This window comes from Pygocentrus nattereri, chromosome 23 (assembly GCF_015220715.1).
Source record: "Pygocentrus nattereri isolate fPygNat1 chromosome 23, fPygNat1.pri, whole genome shotgun sequence".
In the NCBI taxonomy this organism is placed as follows: Eukaryota; Metazoa; Chordata; class Actinopteri; order Characiformes; family Serrasalmidae; genus Pygocentrus; species Pygocentrus nattereri.
This window is the reverse complement of record NC_051233.1, coordinates 19,138,648-19,164,370: the sequence shown is the minus strand read 5'-3', so window position 1 is coordinate 19,164,370 and position 25,723 is coordinate 19,138,648. Positions and strand designations below refer to the sequence as shown.

Below are 25,723 nucleotides of genomic sequence, written 5' to 3'. Positions count from 1 at the left end.
TGGTTCCACAGAGATTAACGCTGAATAAAAACACACCGTTCAAAACAATTTAATTCCTTTAGTTTTGGACTTTCAGGACACTCTTTAAAAAGATGGTGCTTCAAGGGTTCGTTAGAAAAGAAAATGGTTCTATATCGTACAATGAACACAAAGAACCCTCTGCAAAAGGGTTCTTCACATCATGAAAGACAGACAACATGACAGACAACAGTTCTGTTTAGAACCAGATTAAAAGGGTTCTTCTATTGTGACGACAATAAGCTTCACTTATAAAAAAGATGCTTCATGGCTTCTTTAAAAAACAATGCAGTTCTAAATAGAACAATGAATACTCAAAGAACTTCTTCAGACTGATGGTGAATGTGCATGAATGTGCTATACACAGTTCTATACAGAACATTTTTGAAAAGGCTTCTGTAGAGCACCCAAAAGAGTTCTTTTATTGTTACAAGCTTGACATAGTAACAATAGAAGAACCCCTTTGGGTGCTGTATAGAACGCTTATCAAAAAGGTCCTACATAGAACCATCGACAACACATTTTCCAACAATCTGAAGAACCTATTAACGATGCAAAGAACCATTTAATCATGCAGGGTTCTTTGGGTGTTTGTGGCTCTATATAGAACTGTTTACTAAAGAACCCATAAAGAACCAGCTTTTTTAAGAGTATACTTTAACTTCTACCTATTTCAGTAATACCTGTGGACTTTCACCACTTCTAGTTCTACATAGTTTTGAGAGATTTCCACTATTTAATCATTACTGTCATTTTATATAAAACTTAAAGGTTCTCTGATTCTACCAGACAGGAAATGAAATGGACGTGTTCGCACTGTAGACTGCGAGTTGGTAAATTCTCGACAGTGCACCATTTCACATCACACCACAGTGTTTACAACTCAGTGATTGAAATATTTAATTCCCCTTTAACTGAGTTCACACATAGGACTATTTTCCTCTTTCCAGCATATTTGCAAACATGTACTGTGTTTTTCACTGCATGACTTAAGCGTTTACACATGTGAGTATCCAGTGTCAATTCTTGGGTCACATCCAGGACTTGAGACTGTAACTGATGGAACGGTTTCGATTTACCGTTCCGTTCATATCCATCTGTGTCATGCTCGATATATCACAATTTCCTATGCAAATGCTTCCACTCTTCGATCACGGTGATTAATGACACACTGGCAGTCGCATTATGGCCGCTGTTATCTGTTAGTTCTTCCCATTGCTCATTTGTGCCAATGCGTCTTAAGAGCCAAGAGCCTTTCTACCACCTGGTGGCGATGATGGAGAAGTGCGTGGCTGTGGTGTTCACTGCTCTTAAGCCATTACATCATCAGGTAGAACTGAAAGACTGAATGTTCTGGGGGGGGGTGTTTCACAAAGCCATTTTTCCTGGTAAACTGAGGACCCCCTGACCTCTCCTTTTATTGCACAGGCTCATCTTTAATTGAGAAATCCCGTTTGATTTTTGCTCAGTAAATTGAAACGGGGGGTTAATGGAGACCCAAGATATGCAAAGCAAATTAGCAGCCTTCCCTTTTGAAATAAAATGTAGTATCTAATAAATCCACAATTTCAAATTGCTTTGCAGTTTCAAAAACCTTGTAATAATTCCCCCAGCTCCTCTATTTTTATTAAAAGAACAATAAGATCAATGAAATGCTTTAAACACAAAAAACGTATTCCCTATATACAACGTGTTCAGTTAAAAAATTGAAATAAAAACTTAACAAGGCTGCCGGTAGGTTCATTTAGGATTAGTATGACGCAGGACTAAGATCACAATAGGGTAAATAAGGGATCACAGAGTTCTGAGTAAGACTAAAGTGTATTATATTTTACCTTCAGGATTTAACAGTGTTCTCAATGCAAAACAATGCATCTTATGTTGCCTCAGAACAGTGCATTTGATATTCAGTTTCATGATCATTCTCTTACAAAAAAAAAACAACCTTATTTGGCAGGAGGACAGAACATCAATTTCTCTTTATAAAAAATGAAAAATAATAATAATAGTTAAACATGCAATTGCAGAACTAAAATAGAAAGGTACATTTAAAAAAAGGCTAATGAAAGAAACAGACAGAGTTCCCAAATGGAGACACATGATAAAAATCACATCCATTACAACAAATAAAAGCTTTGTAATCAAAGCCATGGACAAGTCCATTATTTCCACAAATACTATCTTGTTTTGGTGCAGTGTGCAAGACTCTTGTAGGAGCAAAGTATAGGACGCTATAGGACGCGCCCACTGCGCAAAAAAAACAAAAACAAAAAAAACAACAACAACAAAAAACCGACACAAAAACACATCAAATAAAGCAGGCAGGAAACCACAGCCATCACTCCAAATAAAACAGTAATCCAAAAGGAGAATAAAAAGTAATAAATATCGAAGATATTGACTTTTTTAAAGCTGGAAACATCATCATCAATTACAGCCTGTACTTGTGCGATATCAGGAACAAATAAGCAGTTTAATCAAGTAAAAAAAAATATTAAAGTGTATTATCAGTGTGTTCATCACGCAAAAACAGACAACAAAAAAGTCCTTAATGCGCCAGCCTCCAAATCATTTGGTAACCCCACAATTTTTCATCACATTTAAAACTTTAAAAATGTAAAATGTATTCTCAGAAGTTCAAAGCAAAGCACATCAACCAAATCCCTCAAGAGTAATTAAAACTCAATTTTATTCGATTCCAACAACCAAGCTGCACTGAGAGACCGATTTCTCTGACTTGCCTTTGTCCAATTTCCAGCCATTTCTCATTCACATTCTCTGTGTGCAACACCAAAGCCGAAATGAATAATGTGGCTGCCTCCTCTGGCCCTGCCACAGCCTGCTAACACTTCATCCAGCACGCCACTCGCTTCCAAACCAAGTGCACTACACAAAGCTACTACCACCTAAGATCATAATGAAAACGCCTGCCAAAGGATCGTTTTGGCATTAAAAAAAATCAAGAGAGTGGTGTATCTGACCACAGCACAGCGACCAGTTTCGTACTACAGCCTCACCACTCATTCAGGAGAGCGTAATGTGGTTCGTTACACAGTGCTTCAGAGCAGATTACGACGTCTTCATGTCTGTTCGTTTTTGTTGTTATTGAATCTCTCTGTCTGCACAAAGCAATCCTGCATGAGTCAAGGGATCAGGACACTCCGGTACATTCAGCTGAGATACAGAGAACCCAGCCTGAGAAACATACCAAAAAAATAATTTCCATCCTTGCTTGGAAGGCCAAAAGTATGATTAGTGATTAAAAAAAAGAGGGCTGTACTGATATAGAATTTCCAGGCTGAGAATAATAATTAATGTAAGCAACCCACAATTTTTTTCTTCAAATAAGCGGACACAATGAATTATTTTGTTTTTTTCTTTGACCTTTTTTTCCTTAATTTCCAAAAAGCATCTGTGTGATGTCTGAAACCTAAAGGTCTGAGGATGTCCTAAAACGTACACCGTAACACAGCGGCTCTCTGTACAGCAGGATATCTGATTGTGGCAAAGGCAAACAGTGCCCTGCCCCCCTGCCACCAAGCCTGAGTGCATGTAACCAGCGCAGCTCAACAGTGACATTTTTAGAACAATCTCATCTGTTAGGTATAATAAATGTGGTATTAGTAGGACATCACATCAACCAGCATTTTTCAAACTTGAGTTATAGTAACGTGTGAGAATATTAGTGTTTTGGTATGATTTGCATTACAAAAACAAATCAATACTTCAACAAATTTTTTTTTTAACAGTGAGTATATTGGGGGGCGTGACTGGGGTATGGTGGTAACTCCGTTAACCTTTACCAAGCACAGGCCTAATTTTATGCCATTTTTATATAATATTTCACAGACATTCTTTGCCAGAGACACTCGCCTTTTTTTACATTTATGGATAAATAATATATATCGGGCACCCCCTGAAAAAAGAAAAGGAGGAAGTAAAAGACTCTGCCGTTGTCACTCTCACTCTGATTCTCACAGTGCTGGATCACACACACCTCAAATGAGGAGTGCAAGTGTGCGCGTGCGAGCGTGTTGGAGCCCTTTGGAGATTCAAAGCAATGGTGCAGGTCTCAGAAACCTACCGCGCCGTACAGTACATCACATTCCCCTGACAGTAGCCTGTAGAATTCAACCACAGGCAGAACAGCCACAGCATGGAGAAAAGAGAAGACCGTTAAAAAAGGGGAGAAAAAAAGGAAGCAGATCTGTTCAAGTACAGTTGTTAAAGAGGATCACCAAGCTTCCATTTTGAGCCGAAATGCAGCTCAGGGTTGCTCTACATGGGCAGTTAGTCAGAGCTCACACTGTTCACAAGAAGATCTTAAAGCAGGAGGCCATAAAAGGTGCAATAAGTAGAATTTTCTCCAATCAAATTTAGTCAAAAGATCATTGTAGATCACCAATTCACAAACTAATCTGTCACTATAGTTCCTGTTTTAATAAAAGGGCCTGACGAGGTGCTTGCAAAATTCATAAAAATGCTACGAATGTGTTTGCGTAACGTTACAAATGCTACGGACTCGATCAACAGCACACAGAGACAACTGGAGCACACAACAGCTTGTAGTAACATCAATGCCAATGTCGATTACTCATGTATTCCCACCTAGTGCACCTTTACCGATACAGCCGCAAGTCGATGACCTCCGGTACAGTAGCACCAATCGAGAAACTGAGCGTGATTCAGAACCAGAGAAGTTAAACAGTTGATGACAGTTTCGTGCTGATTAACTGCCAAGTCTATGTTAGAGCATTTGATTCAGCCTTTAAAAAGAAATTGTTCAAAATAGCCTGTGCATAACATGCATATATCCGCATTTAACAACTTTAAAACACGAACATTCGCCAATTACTACTTTTTAAAATGTTATATGGATATGATTCAATATAAAGCTGTGCTCAGCAGATGTTGGTCTGTACATTTAGAGAATCTTTTAGGGTTTTTTTTTTTTGTTTTTTGTTTTTTTTTTTTTTAATATACATATTCTAAAATAGTTCCCTTCTATTCCATATGGCTTTTCTCTCATGGCTTTTTCACCCCCTGACTCCTTCCTATTTTTCTTTTTGCCCCACTGAAAAATAACCAACCTTTCATGTCAATAAAAAAAGAACATTAATGGAGTCTCTGGCAAGGGAGCATTTCAAAATTGCGTACGTTCTTTCAAATAAGCTCATGTTGTATCAAAATGTCCTCATAAAGAAATACCTCGTGGACAGTGCCCACACCCACATGCAAAGAAAACATCACAGAGTCCGCTGAAGACGGATCACTCTCCAAGCTCTGTTGTGAAATAGAAAGAAAGCATGTGTCAGAGTGACCTAACCTTTACTTGGCTTCAATAATCCAAGAACTACCATTCGATCTTGTCACTGATGGCCCCTCCTCACACATAGATCCATATATAATGAGTGTTCAAGCACTCTTGTGTTCAGTCAATTGACTTTGTTCATTGATCAGTCTGCTTCAGCCATCTTGAGCTTATATCCCTATAGGAGTCCATGTAAAGCAGTAACCACTGCATATCCTCTTTTAAGTCTCTTTTCATTTCAATACAAATCTAATGCTTTTCTTTGCTGACCTCTCCTTCCAAACAAGAAGGCCAGCATTGTGTCAGAGGGTGCCCAGGGAGGGTTCTCAGCCACAGGGTCACAGTTTTGGGTCACTATTAGGGGTGAAAGTCTGGCGACTCTGTGTCTTGGGGTGGGAAGCCAAGGAAGAAGAGGATGAGGATGAGGATGAGGACGAAGAGCTGCGGCGTGTCTCCATCCCTGTGCTGGTCATTTTCAGTTTGCGGCGTTTGGCCAAAGGTGCGTTGTCCACACTTTTCAGGAAGAAGCCCTCCCGTTTGCCCCTGTTAAAAGCCTGAGGGCGGCATGGATGTGCGACAGGAATGCAGACGTGGAGGGATAAAGAGACAACAAAAGAAGAAATGATTTACACTGCAGCAATGTGACGAATAACGTTTCACATCCTGAGAATAAGTCCAGACTGTACACCTTGTAATGTATCAGAGAACATCTGACTAGAACACTGATCTAAACCCACTAGCACTAGACACTGTCAGATCCAGATGGGTCAGTCTCCGCTCTGTGCTTCTGTCAACACTATGCAGTTGTAGCAATGTATATCACCTCTGCTTAGGGCAGATAGCAGTGAGTCAGGTCTGTCTTATCACACCAGCACCCTGGAAGACTGGGGCCTCTCAGAAACAGTACCTAGTGTTTCATGTCTCGCTACTTGTCCTACATGAGTCTGTACAAGGCATAGAATGTAGATAACATTTAGCACTGTAATATTGCCCAAAACTAGGATCAATCTGTGTCTGAGGCTATGAATGTGTCTTTGTAAAATGCTCATTTAGTTTGCTTTGCACTATCCCTCAATTATACTATTCAAAAGAATATGTGACAGGTACTTCATGTTCTGCCACATATCAACTGACAAAAGTTGGCTAATGAGTCATACTGGATGGATTTGCAGCTGATGATTATCAGTGGGTGCATCATGTTACAAGCAAACAACTGTGCTACAGATAAGAACCACAGTACAAAATGTTGCCATTTTAATATTCTGGCTGCTACACCGTCATACTGACAAAGACATAATTGTTGCAGATTTTATTTTGGATTCTAATATGACTATAATGTAAGAGTAACAAAGGTATAGGACTGTTTCTCCACATGCAAATAAAGCCTAGTGCTAGGTAGGAATGGGAGTTGTGGGCCAATATGATACACCATCATGATACAAGTCTATTGCAACTGTTAATTCTGATGTGTTAAGCACCGTCATTGACAGTACTACAAAGTATTATTTCAAATTACACCTCCAAAAGAAACTTTATCAGTGGGCAATATGACTATTTATCGTTATCGTGAGAAATTAAAGGTGTAGTAAGTGATTCTGGAGAAAGACTTGATATTTGAACAATAAGGTTTGCTCTGTAGGGGGAGCAGAGTGCTTGACCTCAAAAGTGCTTGACCTCAAACTCCACCTATGAGCACTGAAATAGGCTATGAGCCGCTGAATTCATTTGTTTTATTGGCTCCCCACTAAAACATCTGCATGAATTAGAACATGCTTGATGTAAATGAAATACTGGTAGGCTGGCCCTTGATTTGGCACACTGAAGCTGATTCACCATTTGCACTCAAATTGCTGCTCGTTTATGGCACACGAAAGTTTCAAAGTTGTAGACACAGAGAAGTTCAGATGCCACTAAGAGCAGTTGAATCTGCCCTCTTTTTTGACAAATACTGGCCAATATGTCACAATACGCTTTTCATCAGTACTTAACATACTGTTTTTTTTTTTTACTAAGGGTCAATATTTCACAATATGCTTAGGTCAAAAATTGGAGAACACTGAACAGCTGTCATTATATGTCGTCATAAAAACAGCATAATTCATAATGTAAATTTGTCTGTTTCAAATTTAAAACTACAGAAACTAAACATTATTACACTAAACATTAAAACAGTATTGTGATGTGATATATTCTTCATAACATTTTTGCCTTAACACCCAGCCCAAGGTTTTATCTAATAAATATCCATTTTGTTAAGCTATCACTGTATAGCAGAGATGTGTGTGCCTGGACAGAAAACGGAGCCTTCAATCTTCTATGTGCAAAGTCACGGTATTATTCACCACACTAACTAAAACCCAACCACTTTATCACCATTTTGTAAACTAATAAAACATTAGATTTTTACATCTAATTAGTCTACCAATGGGCTTAATTGCTGCTGGCTGACCTTGAAGGTGGCGTTTACATAGGTGCGTACAGTGGGACCACTGGACTCCAAGACATCAGGGGTGCAGAGAGGAGTGGAGGAAACCCCACCGCCCTGCAGCCATGCATTCTCTTTCAGAGCAGACAACTTCAGTCGCCGCTCTGGGTCCACTGTTAACAGACCTGAGAGAGAGCAATAGGAAAAGAGAGAGCGAAAGACAGAGCAAGAGATCAAACAACGCAATTAACAGAAACAGTAAGAGCTGTATCTGTTTCAGTAGTGGTTCTAATGCCTCCTCAGGGACCACCATTTTTTTCCACACATTACTATTCCTCCTACACTTAAAGCTATTACTCCTAATAATAATGATTAGTTGATAAGCATGGTCAGGTATTGGAGCTTAAATCCATCCTAGATGAATATGGCCTTAGAAACCTCTCACTGAGAATAATTTGTCCCAGAACGACAACATAATTTTTTTTCCTTAGTGTTCCCCAGTGAACAGTTAAGATTAAAGTGACACGTAAACATTACATAACAATAGAGTCAGCTTTAAATAAAAAGATAAGGTATTAATCAGTATTACTTACCTAAGATTCAATAACACATACAGTGCTATCTCAACCTACCCCTCACAAGATCTTTGGCCTCTTCAGACACGCCTTTCCAAGCATCACCATCCAATGAGAAATCTCCTTCTTTGATTTTGTGCATGATGTCAGCAGCATGGGAAGAGGTCATTCCTTTTTTCTCACTTTGGAATGGGACTTGTCCAGAGAGAATGGTGTACTGAGAGAAGAACAGACATCAAAGCTGATAATCATCAGGCAATTTTAATTTGTAAAGATGATTGAGGGTTAATATAAATTAATAAAAATTAAAGAAACATAAGAAGCATACTGATGATCTGCCAAAGGGTAAGTTCGTGTTAAAGAATTCGATCATTCCACACACATACACCCACACACTCACTAGGATGACGCCCAGGCTCCAGAGGTCACAAGCCTGATCATATCCGGAGCTGTGGAAGAGCTCGGGAGCAGCATACTGCAGTGTGAAGCATGGGGTCTGCAGAGGAGCACTACCACTGCCCGCAGGAAACAAACGTGCAAAGCCAAAATCGATCACCTTCAGCACCGAGTCCTCTGCCTCATCTGCAAACAGCATATTCTGAGGAAGAGAGAAATAGAACAAGAGAGAGATGGTGAGTGAGAGGTTGGAGATGATATAGCACCACTATTCTCTCAAATATGAAAAAATACCGATATATGGCAGAAGACTTTTACATCGAACACATAAATGCATGTATTACTTCACTGCACAAATACAGTTGTTATTCAAAAAAAAAAACTTATGAAACTTCTAGAATTCTTATAAATTCCCTGCATGAATGACTCCCAAAATGTGATCTGCCTTTCATCATAACAATAAATAAGCACAATTTTATATATCAAGAGCAAACAACATTTTAGAGTACAATATCTTTATTAAACAACCAAGATCATTGACAGAAAAAGCCTGCAAACCCATAAAGGCACTGCAGCCTAATTTTTTTTTTTTTGTATTCTCTTCTTGTACTTTTTGTCTGAGGTGAATTTATGAGGTTTATGTAATTTTATGTACCAACAAAACAGTATTTTATTTTTACCTTTAACCCCTTTGAAATGCTGTTGTAGTTACTGTGCCTTTAAGACTGATGTACATAAATGAGCTTTGTTCTCACTGGTTGCTATTTTGTCTCATTCAAAAACAGTGAGGCTGAAATGCTCATTGTAACTTCATTATGAATGGAAGGTATGTTTTGAAACTTGTAAAAAATGTCAATGTAGTATGTAAACAATATTTACATACTACATCAAACTCTTATTTAAAAAAAATGTGATTATCATTAGGTTTTAAGGGCCCCTTAAATTTATTAACTATTGGAGCCTCCTTTATTGGCCAGAACAACAAATCACAAATAACTTTCTGTAGATGTTTATCAGTGCTACACAGCTATGAGGACATACAAGGCAAAAAAACTGTTTCACCATATTGTACTGGAGAATTTTCTGGCATGACTTAAAATTCATTGGTCCCTCACATGCAAACCATCTAAGCTCTGGGCTAGCAGCCTGGCCAAACCATAACACTACCTCCACCATGCTTCACAGCTGAGAAAGATTTTTGGTGTTGATATGTTGTTCTGTTTTTACAAACATGATGTGCTGCATATAGTACCTTATTGCTCCACATTGTTCTAGTGCTGTGTACCAAAGGTAAAACTCTTTATAGTTCAAGCCTCTGCTGCTAAAAACTAGATCAAGGAGCAGACTGGTATATATCACTGAATGTGAATACCTCAAAAAGAGTGTTTCAAAAATGGTTGATTTCAACTATTTTTGTTACATTTTATCACTCAGACCTAAAAACTTCATCTCTGCATTTGCTTTCTGGTTTGCTTGATGTCACTGTCTTTCTGTACCACTTCTCGACCACCCTGTCATTACAATGTAATTCCTCCAAATGAGTGTGTAATGCCTTGCTGATGTTCTGTCTTTATGCTAATCCTGCATGCTGTATGATAGGATGCAGGTGTTGTAAATTTTGGTGTAAATAAGAAAAAATGCTGAAAGTTTATTATCTTAATCTTATTATTGTTATAAAGGAAAATGTATAATGGTTGTTCAATCAAGATCAGTTTAATGGTCACCACTCCACTGTGCATGAGAGAGAAATGCCATTTGAAAAAATACCAGCAGCTCTTATTGATTTAATCATAGAATGATTGAAGCTTGATAGCCATGGCCAGGCCACTCAGATGTGAGGCGCAGTCCACAGTACACATCAACACTCTTTGATGCAGCCAGACCCTATCTGAACTAGTTCTTGAGCTGTTGTACCTACACTGAACAATGAACAATGATACTCTGTTCTTTGGCTCAACCTGAACGGTGCACATTGCCTTCCTCCTCTGCCAAACTCCTACATTTACATGCAAATCGGATGCAAATGCAGTGTTCCTTCCTGCAAAGAAAACAATTAGAATCTTGTTTGTGATGTAAAATGGATGTGTTTATTACTGCTACGGATTCATAATGATTCTCTTCATTGTTTTTGCTTTGTTTTTGGACTACTAATGAGGCTTATCCTTACATGCTTGCCTATTTGGGTACTGACCTGTCCATCTCCTCAGGGGTGTGGCCATCTAGTCATCCATCTGTCATGTCTCATTCGTTTATGTATGTATTCAGCAATAAATCTATTTATAGTTTTAGCATCATCAATCTTTTCTTTCTTCTGTTCACTCATCATTCATTCCTTTTTCCTTGACTCTATTTCCACTATGCATTAGACCTGCCTCCATTTATCTACCTATTTACCTACATGTATCAAACCTTTACTGAGGTGAATGCTACCCTGACATCAGTTCATCCATCCATCTGCCTTTCTACCTCTGGTTTGAGGTCTCGGTGTACGACTCCAGCCTCATGCATGAAGCTGACGGCTGACACCAGGCTCTTCATCAGTTGACTGGCCTCTCCTTCAGCAAACAGCTTCTTCCTCTTCAAGCGTTCCAATAGCTCACCTCCATGCAACAGTTCCATCACTAGATATGTGTGGTACTGAGAGGGAGAATATAAGGGAATTGAAAAAAATCAAGACAAATCCAGAACCCATTATTTGAAGAGGCTTTTCAGATAATGTGTGTGTTGTTGTACATCTCACACCTGATCGGTGTACACCTCATGAAGAGTAACAATGTTTGGATGAGATTCGCACTGCCGAAGTGCTGCAATTTCTCGCTGAGTCATGCCCTCCATCCTATAGCAACACCATCACACATCATATCTTATTTACACATATACAAACAGTACCTTGAGATTTTCTTTTATCATTCTATCTGAAAGTAAGACTGGAATCAGCAACTGAAGCCTGCTGTTACAGTTCTAACTGTAGAGTTATGCAGTTTCATATTCTGAGCTGAGTCTGTCTGGTTTGCAGCAGGGTCAGATAAGGTCACTGTGCACACCTGCGGCTGATGATTTTGACAGCATATTCTTGGCCACTCTGCTTGTGCCGGCACTTCCTGCAGATGGAGAAACTGCCCTCACCCAGCGGCGGCCCTTGCAGACACAGCTCGTAATGCTGGAAGAACTGAGACTCCTGACAGATAAAGAGAGCGAGAGAGAGCAAGAGAGAGCAAGGGATTGCAAGGGATGCCAATCAGAAAATAAGATCTACAAAAGAATATGGCATAAAATGAAGTATACAGCTGCCGTTGGATCAAAACCTGATTTATCCAAACGTTTTTAGGAGAAGAAGAAAAATTAAGTTATAACAGAAGTTCATGTAAAAAGATGTTTTCCAAGCAATTTTGCATAATTTATAATTCAGGGTGCATTCAGGGTGAAATTTTCAAACAATGTTAAAAGTAGCTAGTGTTTACAAATTATGTAAGACAAGAAAATGGACATACAAGGTTTTGTTCTGACAGGCATGATAAACATGTTCAGATTCAACAGACCGATAAATATACAGTGGTCAAGGTTCTAATCATGTTAAACCATCGATTTTTTTTCCTTCAACATAAAATGTATTTTTGTACTGCACTGCCTGATACCTTTAACATAGCGCTGCGCTGAACAGTAGCTGAACCAGGTCGGTCCACATTTACTGGAGCGTCCAGAACATCTCCCATCACTGCGTTCTTATTAAACAAGATGGAGGGAGCCACGAATGAGTAGCCCTGCATCCAAGAGAGAAGAGTAAGAAAAGAACAGAGCAGCTACATGAATCATCAGTCCATCGCAAGGCCCAATATGACCTTTGTGACCAATAAGTTTTTAAGGGAAGAAAATTATCCCATCAGCATAGAAAACATGATGTACTTTGATAAAATTGTGATGTTCTGTTCTACTTGTCACATTCTGCAGTCTGACAAATAAAATAATAGTAAATAAAATAATAATTCAAAAAAATAAATAAATATAACATAAATTAAATGCAACATCTACTTAAAAATCACTGTAAAAGAGCCCCAAAAAATTCCACTGTCTAAGGGTAAGATCAGGGACTGGTTTAGGTGCAGGCATAGTGTTATTCAGCTATCACTCACAGATTGATAGAAAGCTAAGAGAAAAATGGTAGTATGCAAGTGTGCGTGTGTGTGAGTTTGCGCACCTGGAACAGGCGGTCCGTGCTAGGAGGAGTGCTGGCAGGAGAGTAGACCGGCTCCATGCCCGTGAACTCCTCGGCAAAGTTTCCGACATCCAACTCATTACGGAGTTCTGGCTTAAATGGACTCACTACTTTCTTTTGCTCCAGATCAGCCCAACTTAAACCCTGCAGCAAAAGTGAAATGCACGAGAGCATACACGTTGGGTCAATTTCGGGTTCAAGTTTTACATTTGGGTGTCTCATACTCTTCTAGCTTTAACAGTTTGTAGACATGCTTTACTTTTCTTCCTCCTTACTTCTATTAAACCTACCTTCAATGATCTTTAATTTGGCACTCCACATTGTCCACAAGGCCAATGTGAGAACAATAAGACATAACGTTTTTTTCTAAACTGTGAGGATGTTGTTTGAAATCAATTATTGATTAATACATTTGTTAAAGTAGAGTTTAAACTTCCCTGATAGCTTATAATTAGGCTACTCATTTTTAAACCTTGTTTATCGATGATCTGATGATGGCTGTCACTGCCACTATACTACAGGCAAACTTAGCAATTTTCAGGTTTGGACAGAATTTTGTCAGGCTATATTCAGATAAAGATTCAGGCCTGCTTAAGTTGTGTGTGCATGAATGCACAATTAAGTTGAACTTAAAATTTCACAGCATTCAACTAGACTGTTCACATTCCAACCCAGTCATACTAGCACACACGCTTTTCTGGCACACAGAGAGAAGGCCAGACAGAGAAAGAGAGGGAAAGAACGAGAGAGAAGAGGAAAGAGCGAGAGAGAAGAGGAAAGAGGGAGAAATAGAGGAGAGAGAGACAGAGAGTAAAGGACATAAAGTGAAAAAATGAGACATGTACCTTGAAGAAAGGGTGACTTTTAATGTCCTCAGCCCCCCGGGGCCCAGAGCCCAGCCTCTTATGAGGGTCTTTCACCAGCAGCTTCCTGATGAGGTCCTGAGCCACTGGCCCAATCAGAGAAGGAAACGGAGGTTCACAGCGTAGAATACGTCTGAGAGAGAAAGAAATAAGAGAAAAGAGGAGAGAGAGAGAAGGGGGGGTAGATAAGAAAAAGAGAGAGAATGGAAAGAGAGGAAAAGATGAGAGAAAAAGAGAAAGAGAGCAAAAGGAAATTGAGTGAAAGAGGGACAGAGAGCAGAGAAAGAGAGTGAGGGAGGCAGACAGACAAGAAAGACAGAGAGAGACAGAAAAAGGTAATGAGAGAGAGATAATTTATCATTAAACGACTCAACTGCTGCACAGCTAATTCAAGTGCTTCCTAAACTAATTCATTAGAGGCATTAAAGCAATATGGAGGGGAGATCATACAGAGCATGAGGGAGAATGCGCTAAGCGAACAGAGAAAACAAGGCAGGATGAATGTGTGTCTGTGTGTGTGGGCGTGAGTGAGTAAGAGAAAGAGAGAGAGGCATATTGTGTAAACATGTGTGTAATAACAGCAGGATGAGCGTGTGGGGGAGGAGAGAGAGAGTGGGTATGTGGAAGTGAGAGAAGAGAGACAGAGTATGTGTGTGTCTGTATGTGACTCACTTTGACACCTCACTTTGGGAGTTCCTCTCACCCTCCAATGTGAACGGAGACGCTCCTGTCAACAGCTCAAACATGAGAATCCCCAAACTCCACCAGTCCACTGACTGAAGAGAGAATTAAGGGGACACATACAAATAAGTAATTTTAAAAACTCTTAAAATTCTTGAGCATGATGCCACAGAAAAATCACTTTTGTTCCCTGAAGAGCTTTCAAAAAGTTAAACGCCAAATTCTGTGTCACATAAGCGAAATGCCAAACCACACAGCCTTGGACTCATCTCTGTGACACACGTCATGAGAGAATACAAGCCTTTTCCCTCTTTTCTTTTTCTAATTAAATTGTATAGCAATTTTCAACCTTAATCAAATTTTTACTGCTGTTTGTGTCAGATAAAAGCCTCATCATAACAGCAGCCTCCATACAGTTAGGACAGAGTAGAGTTCCACGGCAACTACTACAACAAGATTACTACATTATAGTAAATTATTATGTTTAACAAAGTTAAGAACACAAAAAGAACACTAGAAACTGGGAGTGTGTTAATTGAGTAGGTCTATATAGAGTTTACACTTCCCTCATAGACATACAATGTAAAACAAAAATTTAAACATATTTTTAAAAATTTTTAAATTAGCAGATTTGCAGTGCTCATGTTTTGATGTATGCAAGTCTGATATCAAAGACAATAATTCAGAGAAAACTTACAGCACTTACAACGGAAGCTAACAGGTAGATCAACAGATTTTCTGTTCTTTTGCTAAATACAAGGAAATGTGTCTTAATAACTAAGCAAAGTCAGTGGCCATAATGTAAATACCAACTGATGTTAACAGGGGCCATATGCTACATTTTTCTTGTATTTTTTCCCTGAGGTTTACTTATGTGGGCTTGTTTCATAATTCAATTTTACATGACCTTTTTCCAACCTCTCCTTGTTGCTTAGAATTAAAGCCTTTAAGACTGCATTTCCCCCTTCCTGGATCAGGGCCTTGTCATGGCAGAAGGGCTTGTGTAGTCTAGGGATCTTCAGAGCTAAGTCGTCAGGAGCAATATGCTCCTGGTAGGGTCTCCCAGGGCGAACAGGTCTGGAGTGAAGACCCAGACTAACGCGATCCAAAACCACACCATGCACGACATACACAAAAAAATTGTGTACCCTGCCCAGGAAAGGGTCACCGGGACCTACCCCTGGAGCCAGGCCTGGGGGTAGTGTTCCACGGCGAGTGCCTGGTGGTCAGGCAGCCATTGTGTTTACCTGGTGGTAACCCAGCCCGGGCTCAGCCCGAAGAGGCAATGTGGGGAAATCATAAATCACTCACAAGTCCCCGGCTGGTGACCATGCAGTTGGAGTTTGTCCCAGTGGATGAGAGGGTCACCTCAATGCAAATTAAAATTGCAGGGAGGAAAACTCTGACTGTTGTGTGTGCTTATGCACCAAACAACAGGTCAGAGTATTTGGCCTTCTTGGAGCGAGTGGGCGGGGTTCTGGAAGAGGTCCTGCATACAGACTCCTTAGTCTTACTGGGACACTTCAATGCTCATGTTTGCAATGACTGCCTGCCCGATCTAAACCCGAATGGTGAATTGTTATTGGACTTCTGTGCCAGGCATGGATTGTCCATAACGAACACCAAGTTCGAACACAAGGATGTTCATAAATGTACATGGTACCAGAGCTCCTTGGGTCAAAGGTCAATGATCAACTTTGTTGTTGTTTCATCTGACTTGGGACCATATGTTCTGGACACTAGAGTGAAGAGAGGTGCTGAACTGTCATCACCATCTGGTGGCGAGTTGGATCGGATGGCAGGGAAGACTAATGGTCAGACCCGGTAGGCCCAAGTGAATAGTGAGGGTGTGCTGGGAACGACTGTCGGAGGCCCCTATTCAGAATGATTTCAACTCCCACCTCCGGGAGAGCTTTTCTCATGTCCCGGAGGAGGTAGGGGTCTGAAAGGACCCTGTTCAAGCTTGTGGGTGTCTGTTGGGGCGGTAACCCAAGAACCTCCTGGTGGACACCGGTGGTGAGGGAGGCCGTCAAGCTGAAGAAAGAGGCCTTTAGGCACTATTTGGCCCGAAGGACTCCCGATTCAGCAGATAGGTACCGACAGGCTAAAAAGGTGGCAGCTGCAATGATGGCAGAAGCAAAATCCAGGGCATGGGAGGAGTTTGGTGAGGTGTCCCAAGCTGTATTCGGCAAGGGTGGAGAAACTCTGACTTCAAACTCCTTAATCCGGGAGACGTGCCTCCCTCACGGGAGTCAGGGCCAGAGGCTCCTGGGGTGTCGATTTCCATTTCCCTGGTGGAGGTCACTGAGGTAGTTGGTAAGCTCCTCAGTGGCAAGGCACTGAGGGTGGATGAGATTCATCTAGAGATGCTTAAGGCTCTGGATTTTGTGGGGCTGTTGTGGCTAACATGCCTCTGCAATATTGCATGGACCTCGGGAACAGTACCTTTGGACTGGCAGACGGGGTGGTGGTCCCCATTTTTAAAATGGGGGAGGGTGTGTGCCAAATATCAGGGTATCACACTGCTCAGCCTCCCTGGGAAAGTCTATGCAAAAGGTGCTGGAAAGGAGACTCCGATGATAGCTGAACCTCAGATTGAGGAGGAACAATGCGGATTCCGTCCCGGCTGTGGAATAATGGACCAGCTTTTCACCCTCTCACAGATTGTTGAGGGGGCATGGGAGTTTGCCAACCCAGTCTACATGTGTTTTGTGGACTTGGAGAAGGCTTATGAGTATGAGTATGGGGTGCCAGGACTACTACTCTGGGCCATCCAATCTCTGTACTCCTAGAGTCAGAGCTGTGTCCGTATACTCTGCATTAAGTCAGACTCTTTCAGTGTTAGTGTTGGACTCCACCAGGGTTGTGCCATGTCTCCACTCCTGTTTGTGATATTCATGGACAGAGTGTAAGGGCGTAGCCGGGGTCAGGAGGGCATTATGTGTGGAGGCTGGAGAGTGACGTCTCTGCTGTTTGCAGATGATGATGTTCTTTTGGCTGAATCCCATGGATGCCTCCAGCGCTCGCTGGAGCGGTTTGCAGCTGAGTGTGAAGCGGTTGGTATGCGGATCAGCACCTCCAAGTCTGAGTCCATGGTCTTAGCCTGGAAAAGGATGGCATGCCCACTCCAGGTAAGGGGAAAGGACCTGCCCCAGGTAGAGGAGTTTAAGTATCGTGCGGTCTTGTTCACGAGTGATGAGAAGAGGGATCGTGAGATCGGCTGCAGGCTGGGACAGGCAGCAGCAGTAATGCGGTCACTGTACCGGACTGTAGTGGTGAAGACCAAAAGGTGAGCCAAAAGGCAAAGCTCTCTGTTTACCAGTCGATCTACATCCCGAACTTCACCTATGGTCATGAGCTGTGGGTAAGGACCGAAAGAACGAGATCGCGAATACAAGCGGAGGAAATTAGCTTTCTTTGTCGGGTGGCAGTCTATACGTTATTTGATAGAGTGAGGAGCTCGGTCATCCGCATTGAGAGGAGCCAGCTGAGGTGGTTCGGGCATCTGATCCGGATGCCCTCTGGACGCCTCCCGGTGGGGGTGTTCCAGGCACGGCCTACTGGGACAAGGCCACGGGGTCGTCCTAGGACCTACTGGAGGGATTATATCTCCAAGTTGGCCTGGGAGCGGCTTGGGGTCCCTGGGAATGAGCTGGAGGAAGTTGCGGGGGACAGGGTCATCTGGGATTCTCTGCTCTCTCAACTGCTACTGCGACCCTATCTGGACTAGCGGTCAATGATGATGATGAAGACTGCATTTCCACTGCTCCAGCACATATATTTGCTTTCCTTTTCAGTTAACTGCACATGGGTGTTACGAGAGTTCCTTGCAAAATCCAACTGAAATGTAGTCTGTCAATATCGATATAAGTAATGCTATAGTAGTAGAGTACTGCATCATTACACTAATGATTTCCAACACATTAATCAGTCATTTCAGTTTAACAGCCAAGATGTAACCAAATTAGACTGACTACTTTAGCTCTCTGATGGTCAGATTGCTGTCCAGTCATTTTCCTTTAGAATGTCCATTCAGAATGTAACTACCTCAGGACTAGGCTTAATTCCTGACTGTACAATAAGGACGAAGGATTACACTGAAAAACACTAAAGCATTCTTTCAGCACTAAGTCAGCAATTTACTGATTTTATGAAATTCAACTTGACCTGCAGGGCCCACAAGCAGGTCTAATGGCCTATGAGTGAGCAACAGCCTCCTCTTACCTTGCCATGTCCAGCCTTCCCTCTGATGATCTCTGGAGCCATGTACTCAATTGTACCACAGAATGAGTAGGTCCTCTCCTTCTGCAAACACAGGGGCAGATGAGTCAGGTCATCATGTGAGTACACTCAGCTACTCAAAGGTTTGGGGACAGAGACTGTTCTTAATACATTTTCTTTGCTAACTTTAAACATGGAAAAGAGCAGGGAGGGAGAAATTCCTATTTATTTTCAGCACTCTGATACATACAATCCTCATATATAAGTGTATCCTGACACTGTGGGTTTCTGACAAACTTCCTTCAGTCTCCCAGTGGATCAACACTGTTAAAATTAGATCCCCCATGATGCTTTTTCTACAGCTTTAAAGAACAAAGCTTTCAAATACTTCAAAAATTCTGTTGAATCAGTTTGGCATGGAAAGGAGGTAGTGACTGTTCATATGCCCATATGCAAAAATCTGTAAATAATACATATGGTTAATTTGCACCATAAAACGGACTGCCCCAGTATCGCTGACCGCCTACTACACCCCACCCCCCCCCCCCCCTATTTACAGTCTTTTTCCATTTTTCCAGGTCTACTTAACCTAGAGATGCATTTTGCAATTCTACAATTGCAGACTGTAAGGCATCTGTTTCTCTACATACTTTGCTAACCCACTTTCAGTCAGTTCTTCAAAGGTCAAGACCCCCACAGAGCAAGTATTATTTGGGTGGTGAATTTTCAGCACTGCAGTAACACTGACATGGTAGTGGTTTGTTAGGGTGTGTCGTACTGGTACAAGGGGATCAGACACAGCATGAGTTTGTAAACACTGTGTCCACTCTGAGACACTCCTACCTTGTAGGTCCACCTTGTAAATGTAAAGTCAGAGACACTAGCTCATCTGCTGCTGCACAGTTTATGTTGGCCTAATGTCTCTCATCAGTGGTCACAGCATGCTGCTGGCTAGATATTATTCTCGGTCCAGCAGTGACACTCAGGTGCAAAAAACCCTCAGCAGTACTGCTGTGTACGATCCACTCATACCAGCGCAACGCACACCAACACACCGCCACCAGGTCAGGGTCACAGGAGTGCTAAGAATGATTCACCACCCAAATATTACCTTCTCTGTGGTGGTGCTGTGGAGGTCCTAAACGATGAAGAACAGGATAAAAAGGGGGTAAAAACTATGCAGAGAAACAGATGAACTACAGTCTGTAACTGTAAAACTACAAAGCGCACCTCCTGTATATGGTAAGTGGAGCTGATAACATGAACAAAGAGTGTAGTCATTGTGCATCTGACTGACTGAGACTGTTTTCTATGGCTTTTTTCCTTTGTCTTTTAATGAATTAATTTATTTGTATCACTTACTTATAATGTTGCTATAAATGCACATATTTTTGTCCTTTCTGCTGTGTTCTGTAGCGGCTATGCAAGAAAATCCTTTCCTACCAGGATGTTGGGGGGGGGGGGGGGGTGGGGGGGGGGGGGCATTTCTGCCTGCTCCCTCTATTAACACTAAGTATTAAACATATTTAGGCTTTATTCATTTACTTTTTGTACCAAGCAAGGAATTTTAAAGAACACAAAGCTGAGTGTTACAAAATATATCAAGCTGTATTATGTATTGTGTATTAAAACCTTAACAGGTATTTTTTCTTGCCTAATTGAAAAGAAATAGTAAGAAACAATGGCAGCGTTTGAAGGGTATTGAATGTGTGCACAAGAAACAGTTCTTGTTTTAAATTTGTAGTAGGAAGGTTGCAAGTGTTTACACACAAATCTCAACTGCACTTATACAATACATCAGACAGATGGACAGTCAATAGAAAGGGTACTGAAACAGCCTTATTTGGAAAAACATGCATGCACACTTGCGCTAACAGAAAAACAAGGTCTTAAACCTCTGTGGATTGAATTACTAATGTAAGCGCGCACACACACGCAGAGAAGCAGTTCAGGCTGACACTTCTCATTTGACCCCAGTATTGCATATTAGCAGCTGCTGTTGACGCTGGGTCACTCACCTCCTCCTCCAAAAACTCCTTACTCAGCCCAAAGTCGGTGAGCACCACGTGGCCCTCACTGTCCAGGAGGATGTTTTCCAGTTTAATGTCCCGGTACACAATGCCAAGCTGCACACAACAGGCAAAAACAGTGGCTTGTGAAAACGACACTGCCACAGCTCAGAGGCACATGCACACACATTCAGCTTTCAACAGGCAGGTAATGTGATGATGAGGCAGAGCATACGGGGCACATTAACCCACTTTCAGTTAATATGCAGTGAGTCTTTAATTAACATCTTCGAATTACAGGCCTGTAAATGAAGCTTTCATCTTTGCCAATACTCAGTCCCAAATTCTCACACTTAATAAAATTGTCTAGTTAAATATGTCATCTATGATTGCAGCTGGGAAAATTTACATTAACACCTGAAACCCTATGCTTATTATTCATTTATTAAACTGACTGAATTCCTGTACATATTTGCTGATGAGAATACGTTAAAAAAATTGAACATGTTAAAACTGGCATTATATCTACCCAGATTAGCACAACAGAGAGAAAATAATTATTTCTATATGCTATAGAAATAATGTATGCTATACTGTATGCTATACACTACAGTAAAATTAATAAAATTCTGACTTTTTAACACAGATATGAGGTCTTTTAACACAAAAGATTTCACTACAGTAACTCAGCATCATCGAAATGCCTAAATAAATATGTCAAATGCCAGTGAAATATTGATCAAATCTAAATATGCCAATGCATTTTTTTCAAGCATATCTGTATACAAGCCAATACAGATATGATCCTGATGTCATTAAGCACCCCTGCTATTACTTATTTAATAACTACCATCATTAATAACTATTGCTCAGCAACAGCTATAAATATTCAGAAACTGCAATGGAAGTAATATGCAAGTTGTGCGAGTGACGAACTGAAGCCTGGAACCCCACACATGCCTTCAGGCTTTAGCTGCATTTTGACAAAGCAAAATGGCTTGTGTTGTTATAACCTGTTCCTGTTCAAATGCTAAGGGAACTGATTAGTAGAGCAGAAAAGCTGTTGATGCCGGAAGTCTCACCTTATGCAGATGCTCCAGAGCCAAGACAATCTCGCCAATGTAGATTCTCACCTCATCTTCCGAGAAGTGATCTCGCTGGTACAGATGAGTGAACATCTCCCCTCCACTGACATAGTCTACACAAACACACACACACACACACAAAACTGAGCTCCATCTGCTGATTTTTATACAAATCAGGAGAAAGGTGGTTTTATTACACTAGAACGGAATTATTTTGAGCATTGAAATTGCTTATTTCTGCACGTGTTCAGCTTTGACTTTCACCAGTTTTAGAAGCAGGTCAACGCAGGAGTGGGCAATATGGCAAAATAACAAATCACAATACTCAGACTTTTTAATCTATGTTAATTAGGCTTTCACCATTAAATCAAACCTATCACTGTCGTTTATGAAGTTACATATATATACACACACACACACACATATATATATATATATATATACACACATATACATACATATATGTGTGTGTGATTTCTACATATAGAATTTTTCATGATACACTGATGCATTGGCAGCACCACATCTGAACTGAATAAGTTATTATATTAGTTAATAGGTTAAATTATATTCATGTGCAGCCAGTGCCCACCTCTAGGAGAATGTTTGCAAGCACTTGCTTTTTTTCCCCACCAGTCCTGAGTGAAAGGTGGCGCATTGGCATTTTTTACATACTTCTACTTCTAGTGGCATGATGCTTGTGACAAGCGTTACAAAACAGTCCTCCAGGCCAGCTGCGTGACACTACCACTACACAAGGCTACTGTGCTTGCTGGACTTGACTGATTAGACTGCATTCACACTAAGACCTATGATTCAGCTACTTATACTCCTGATGTTAAGCTAAATAAATATTACATCTAAAATAGATCAAATAAATTAAATATCTTTTTTTACAGCTAACTGTTTTAAGACTGCCTCTGCGACCAAATGCAGCAGATTCTTGATTAGATCACAATAATGGGCAGAACAGTCATTGCCTATTCCTTAAAATAAGGATGGGCTCCAAATGTTTTACAGCAACCTGTACTGACAATAATAGTTTGGATCATGCACTAAATCTCTTAGCTCTCCCTCATCAATAGTGTTCCAAGAGTAACCATGCAACAAAAGCAAGACACAATACAGATTCTTCAGATTTCCCTGGTATAAAATATAACCTTCACTTTTGATCAACAAATTCAAGCATTAGAAGAAAAATTTGGCAGAAAATTTTACCAAATTACCCCAAACATAGTCAATCAGGTAAGATATGTTTGGGGTTTGAAGCTTGCACTTGCACTGGTTTCTGAGGCCACTTGACATATTTGGCCTTTCCCTGACTGGTCCCTCCCCACTCACGCTTTATGTGTTGTAGTGTCACTCCATATGAAGGTACACACAGCTGTGGAGGGCACTTCTAATTAAGAGAGAGGGTTTCAGTACATGGGTAAACTTTGGGATACCCTTGCCACGCTCCAGGGGAAACTGCCATGGTTACAGACAGACCCTTTGCTTTCTGAGGCATACCATCGTCATGTGTTGCATTAACCCTTAACCATTTACAAGAGCTAACAGAAGAACGTATTAGCAACATCTTAACAATGAAGCAAAATATGCAATATAATAAATTGAGCATTTTATTTTTAAATCAGTGCTTGCATGTTAAATATTACAGACACAAGTCAACTGAACTCCCAAATATGTAATACTTTATTTTTTTACCATATATTCTGTTAAAATATGAGTACACCAAAATTTCACCCAGAAATTTGAGATATTTTTGGCTGAAGATGGCTGAAAGCTGAAGTGTCAAAATCTAACACAATCTTACAAATCTAACAAATAATTTGAATTAAAATAAGAAATGGTGACTAAAAATGCTGTTTGTTTTCTATGCTCTCCTGTGCTGCTCAGCACCAACACTGTTCAAACTGAGCAGCAGCAGACTATCAGTGCAACACACAAACACAGTGCTCTGCAGCTACACTGTATACTCTTTAGCTTAAATTCTTTTCAGCATTAACTAAATGAATAAAATTATTTCTGGGAAACCAAATAGAAAATATAGAGTTACTCAATACCTTATAGTAATAAACTTTTTACTTCTGGTTTTGAAAGATGGTATGGTAAACGTGCGTTTGTTACATCCTGCTGAGATTTATGACTGTTTTTTTCTCTAAATGATGAACACTAAAGCAACTTGCTAATAGCTAATAGATGGTCGCTCTGAAATATCGTCAGCAAAAAAAGGGAACAAAAATCTTTTGCACATACTAAAATGAATATCTAAACAGTGAAGTGTAACCAACAGTTGTATACTGTTTCCTCCAACCTGAACATCTTCTGTGTTGTTTGCATGGGTGCATGCTTGCTGTGGGATGGTTTTATAACTCACTTCCAATCTTCCTGCAATTACTCTGGGATAGCACGTTAAAATGGCCAGCCCCCCATGTTAACATGCAAACTGAGTCAAGGTGGACAGGCAGAGGAAGCAGAAGCCTGAAAGAGACTGAAGGACAGTATGCTGCAAAGCTAAAAACAGCAGTAGCAGCCACCGTGAAGCCTGAATTTTGTCTGTACTTTTTATTTTTTTCATAGATTTGACAACAGTATGTCAGACAGAGTCAGAAACCACATAAAATCAATTTAAGATGACAACTGTTAGTATATTAGCCTTGTAGCCCTAAAGAAGCAAACCTCAGCAAACAGGTTGTAGGTGGGTACAGTTATTGCTCAGCTCCATTTTTTTGCTCAGATCTTTTAACCCTAATTCATAAGTTTTAACCCTAGTTCACTAGTTTCCCTAGTTTTAAGTTCGCATTTGTGTCTAGCGGCCACACTTTATATAGAAACAAGTTGAAGTTATGTTGAATTCTGTCTCAAAAATGTATCATATCACAACGCAAAAATGACAAATGACAATGATGCATACTGCATTGTGAATTTTGAACCACTAATGTTCACATATCCTCACATGGCCAGAAATGATCTTGTAACAAGAATGCTTGTCTAGGGCAACATTTTCACCCCCCTTAAAATCCCAGGCTTATTACACACTAAGGCTCATTATTCAGTATTCTTCAGTGAAATCTGATTGATCTGTTCTTAGGTTATAGAAGTGTGTAATAAACCCTAGTCATTTAAAGTCTTAACTTTTTGTGTTGGACTGTAGCAATGTAGGCCGCTAACAAGAGCACCCACCCTTTAAAACCCACCCCCAAAGTCCATGTTCTTTTAGCATTCGAAGAACAACTGATAAAAGCAAAACAAGATGCAATCATCAGCTAACAACTGTTTTTCTCTTTCAAGAGCCAATGTTTATGTTTACTGTATGTCATGCGTTCACCACACAACCATGCTATCTTAATTAACCATGCTAACATACCTCCATGGGCTAACAACATGCTTGACGTCCATCAGACAGTGTTGACGAGTGCACCATCGCCCCCTACTTTGCACTGCTTTAGAAATTATAACAACTTACTCATAAGGGTACCTTTCCAAACTTAGTCTGTTCCTACCCTAATAAGCCTATGTTTCCACATTCAGCCCAGAATTTCGCAAGATTGTTCCCAGATGTTCTAGCCTTACAAGATCACATCTGGCCTCACAAGACACCACTCTGGAAAAAAACGGATCTTTTTCATGGTTATGAAAAAAAGATTGGTTTTGTGGTACTTCAGTGATGTAATGTAAACGTAGTACAAGCATCCTTTTTATTACAGGCCAATAAATATAATAACCTGCATAAAACTGTTATTACAAGGCCCTTACCCAGAATGAGATGGAGTTTGGTCTGGGTCTGAAAGGCATAGTGCAGAGTGACAAGGAAAGGCGACTGCCGGATGTGCTCTAAAACCTGCCTCTCTGTCCGAGTGTGTTCCGCTGTCTTCGCCCTCCGAACGATAGCGGCCTTCTTCAGAACCTGATGGGGGGGCAGTGTT

General features: G+C 40.6%; 1 protein-coding gene across 1 annotated transcript in view; it reads right to left on the bottom strand.

The window, feature by feature from the left end:
• Positions 1 to 1,622: 1,622 nt before the first annotated feature.
• rps6ka4 (ribosomal protein S6 kinase, polypeptide 4) overlaps positions 1,623 to 25,723 on the bottom strand; it is a 29,000-nt gene continuing 4,899 nt past the window's right edge. The window contains exons 4-18 of the mRNA XM_017698235.2: positions 25,554 to 25,704; positions 21,795 to 21,910; positions 20,722 to 20,829; positions 18,707 to 18,787; positions 14,474 to 14,577; positions 13,784 to 13,934; positions 12,921 to 13,082; positions 12,361 to 12,486; positions 11,770 to 11,903; positions 11,468 to 11,561; positions 11,192 to 11,362; positions 8,730 to 8,927; positions 8,387 to 8,546; positions 7,779 to 7,939; positions 1,623 to 5,883 (exon numbers count right to left, since the gene is read on the bottom strand). Coding sequence (XP_017553724.1) covers positions 5,668 to 5,883; positions 7,779 to 7,939; positions 8,387 to 8,546; positions 8,730 to 8,927; positions 11,192 to 11,362; positions 11,468 to 11,561; positions 11,770 to 11,903; positions 12,361 to 12,486; positions 12,921 to 13,082; positions 13,784 to 13,934; positions 14,474 to 14,577; positions 18,707 to 18,787; positions 20,722 to 20,829; positions 21,795 to 21,910; positions 25,554 to 25,704 — 2,133 coding nt within the window. The 3' untranslated portion in view covers positions 1,623 to 5,667. The remainder of the gene's footprint in view (positions 5,884 to 7,778; positions 7,940 to 8,386; positions 8,547 to 8,729; positions 8,928 to 11,191; positions 11,363 to 11,467; positions 11,562 to 11,769; positions 11,904 to 12,360; positions 12,487 to 12,920; positions 13,083 to 13,783; positions 13,935 to 14,473; positions 14,578 to 18,706; positions 18,788 to 20,721; positions 20,830 to 21,794; positions 21,911 to 25,553; positions 25,705 to 25,723) is intronic.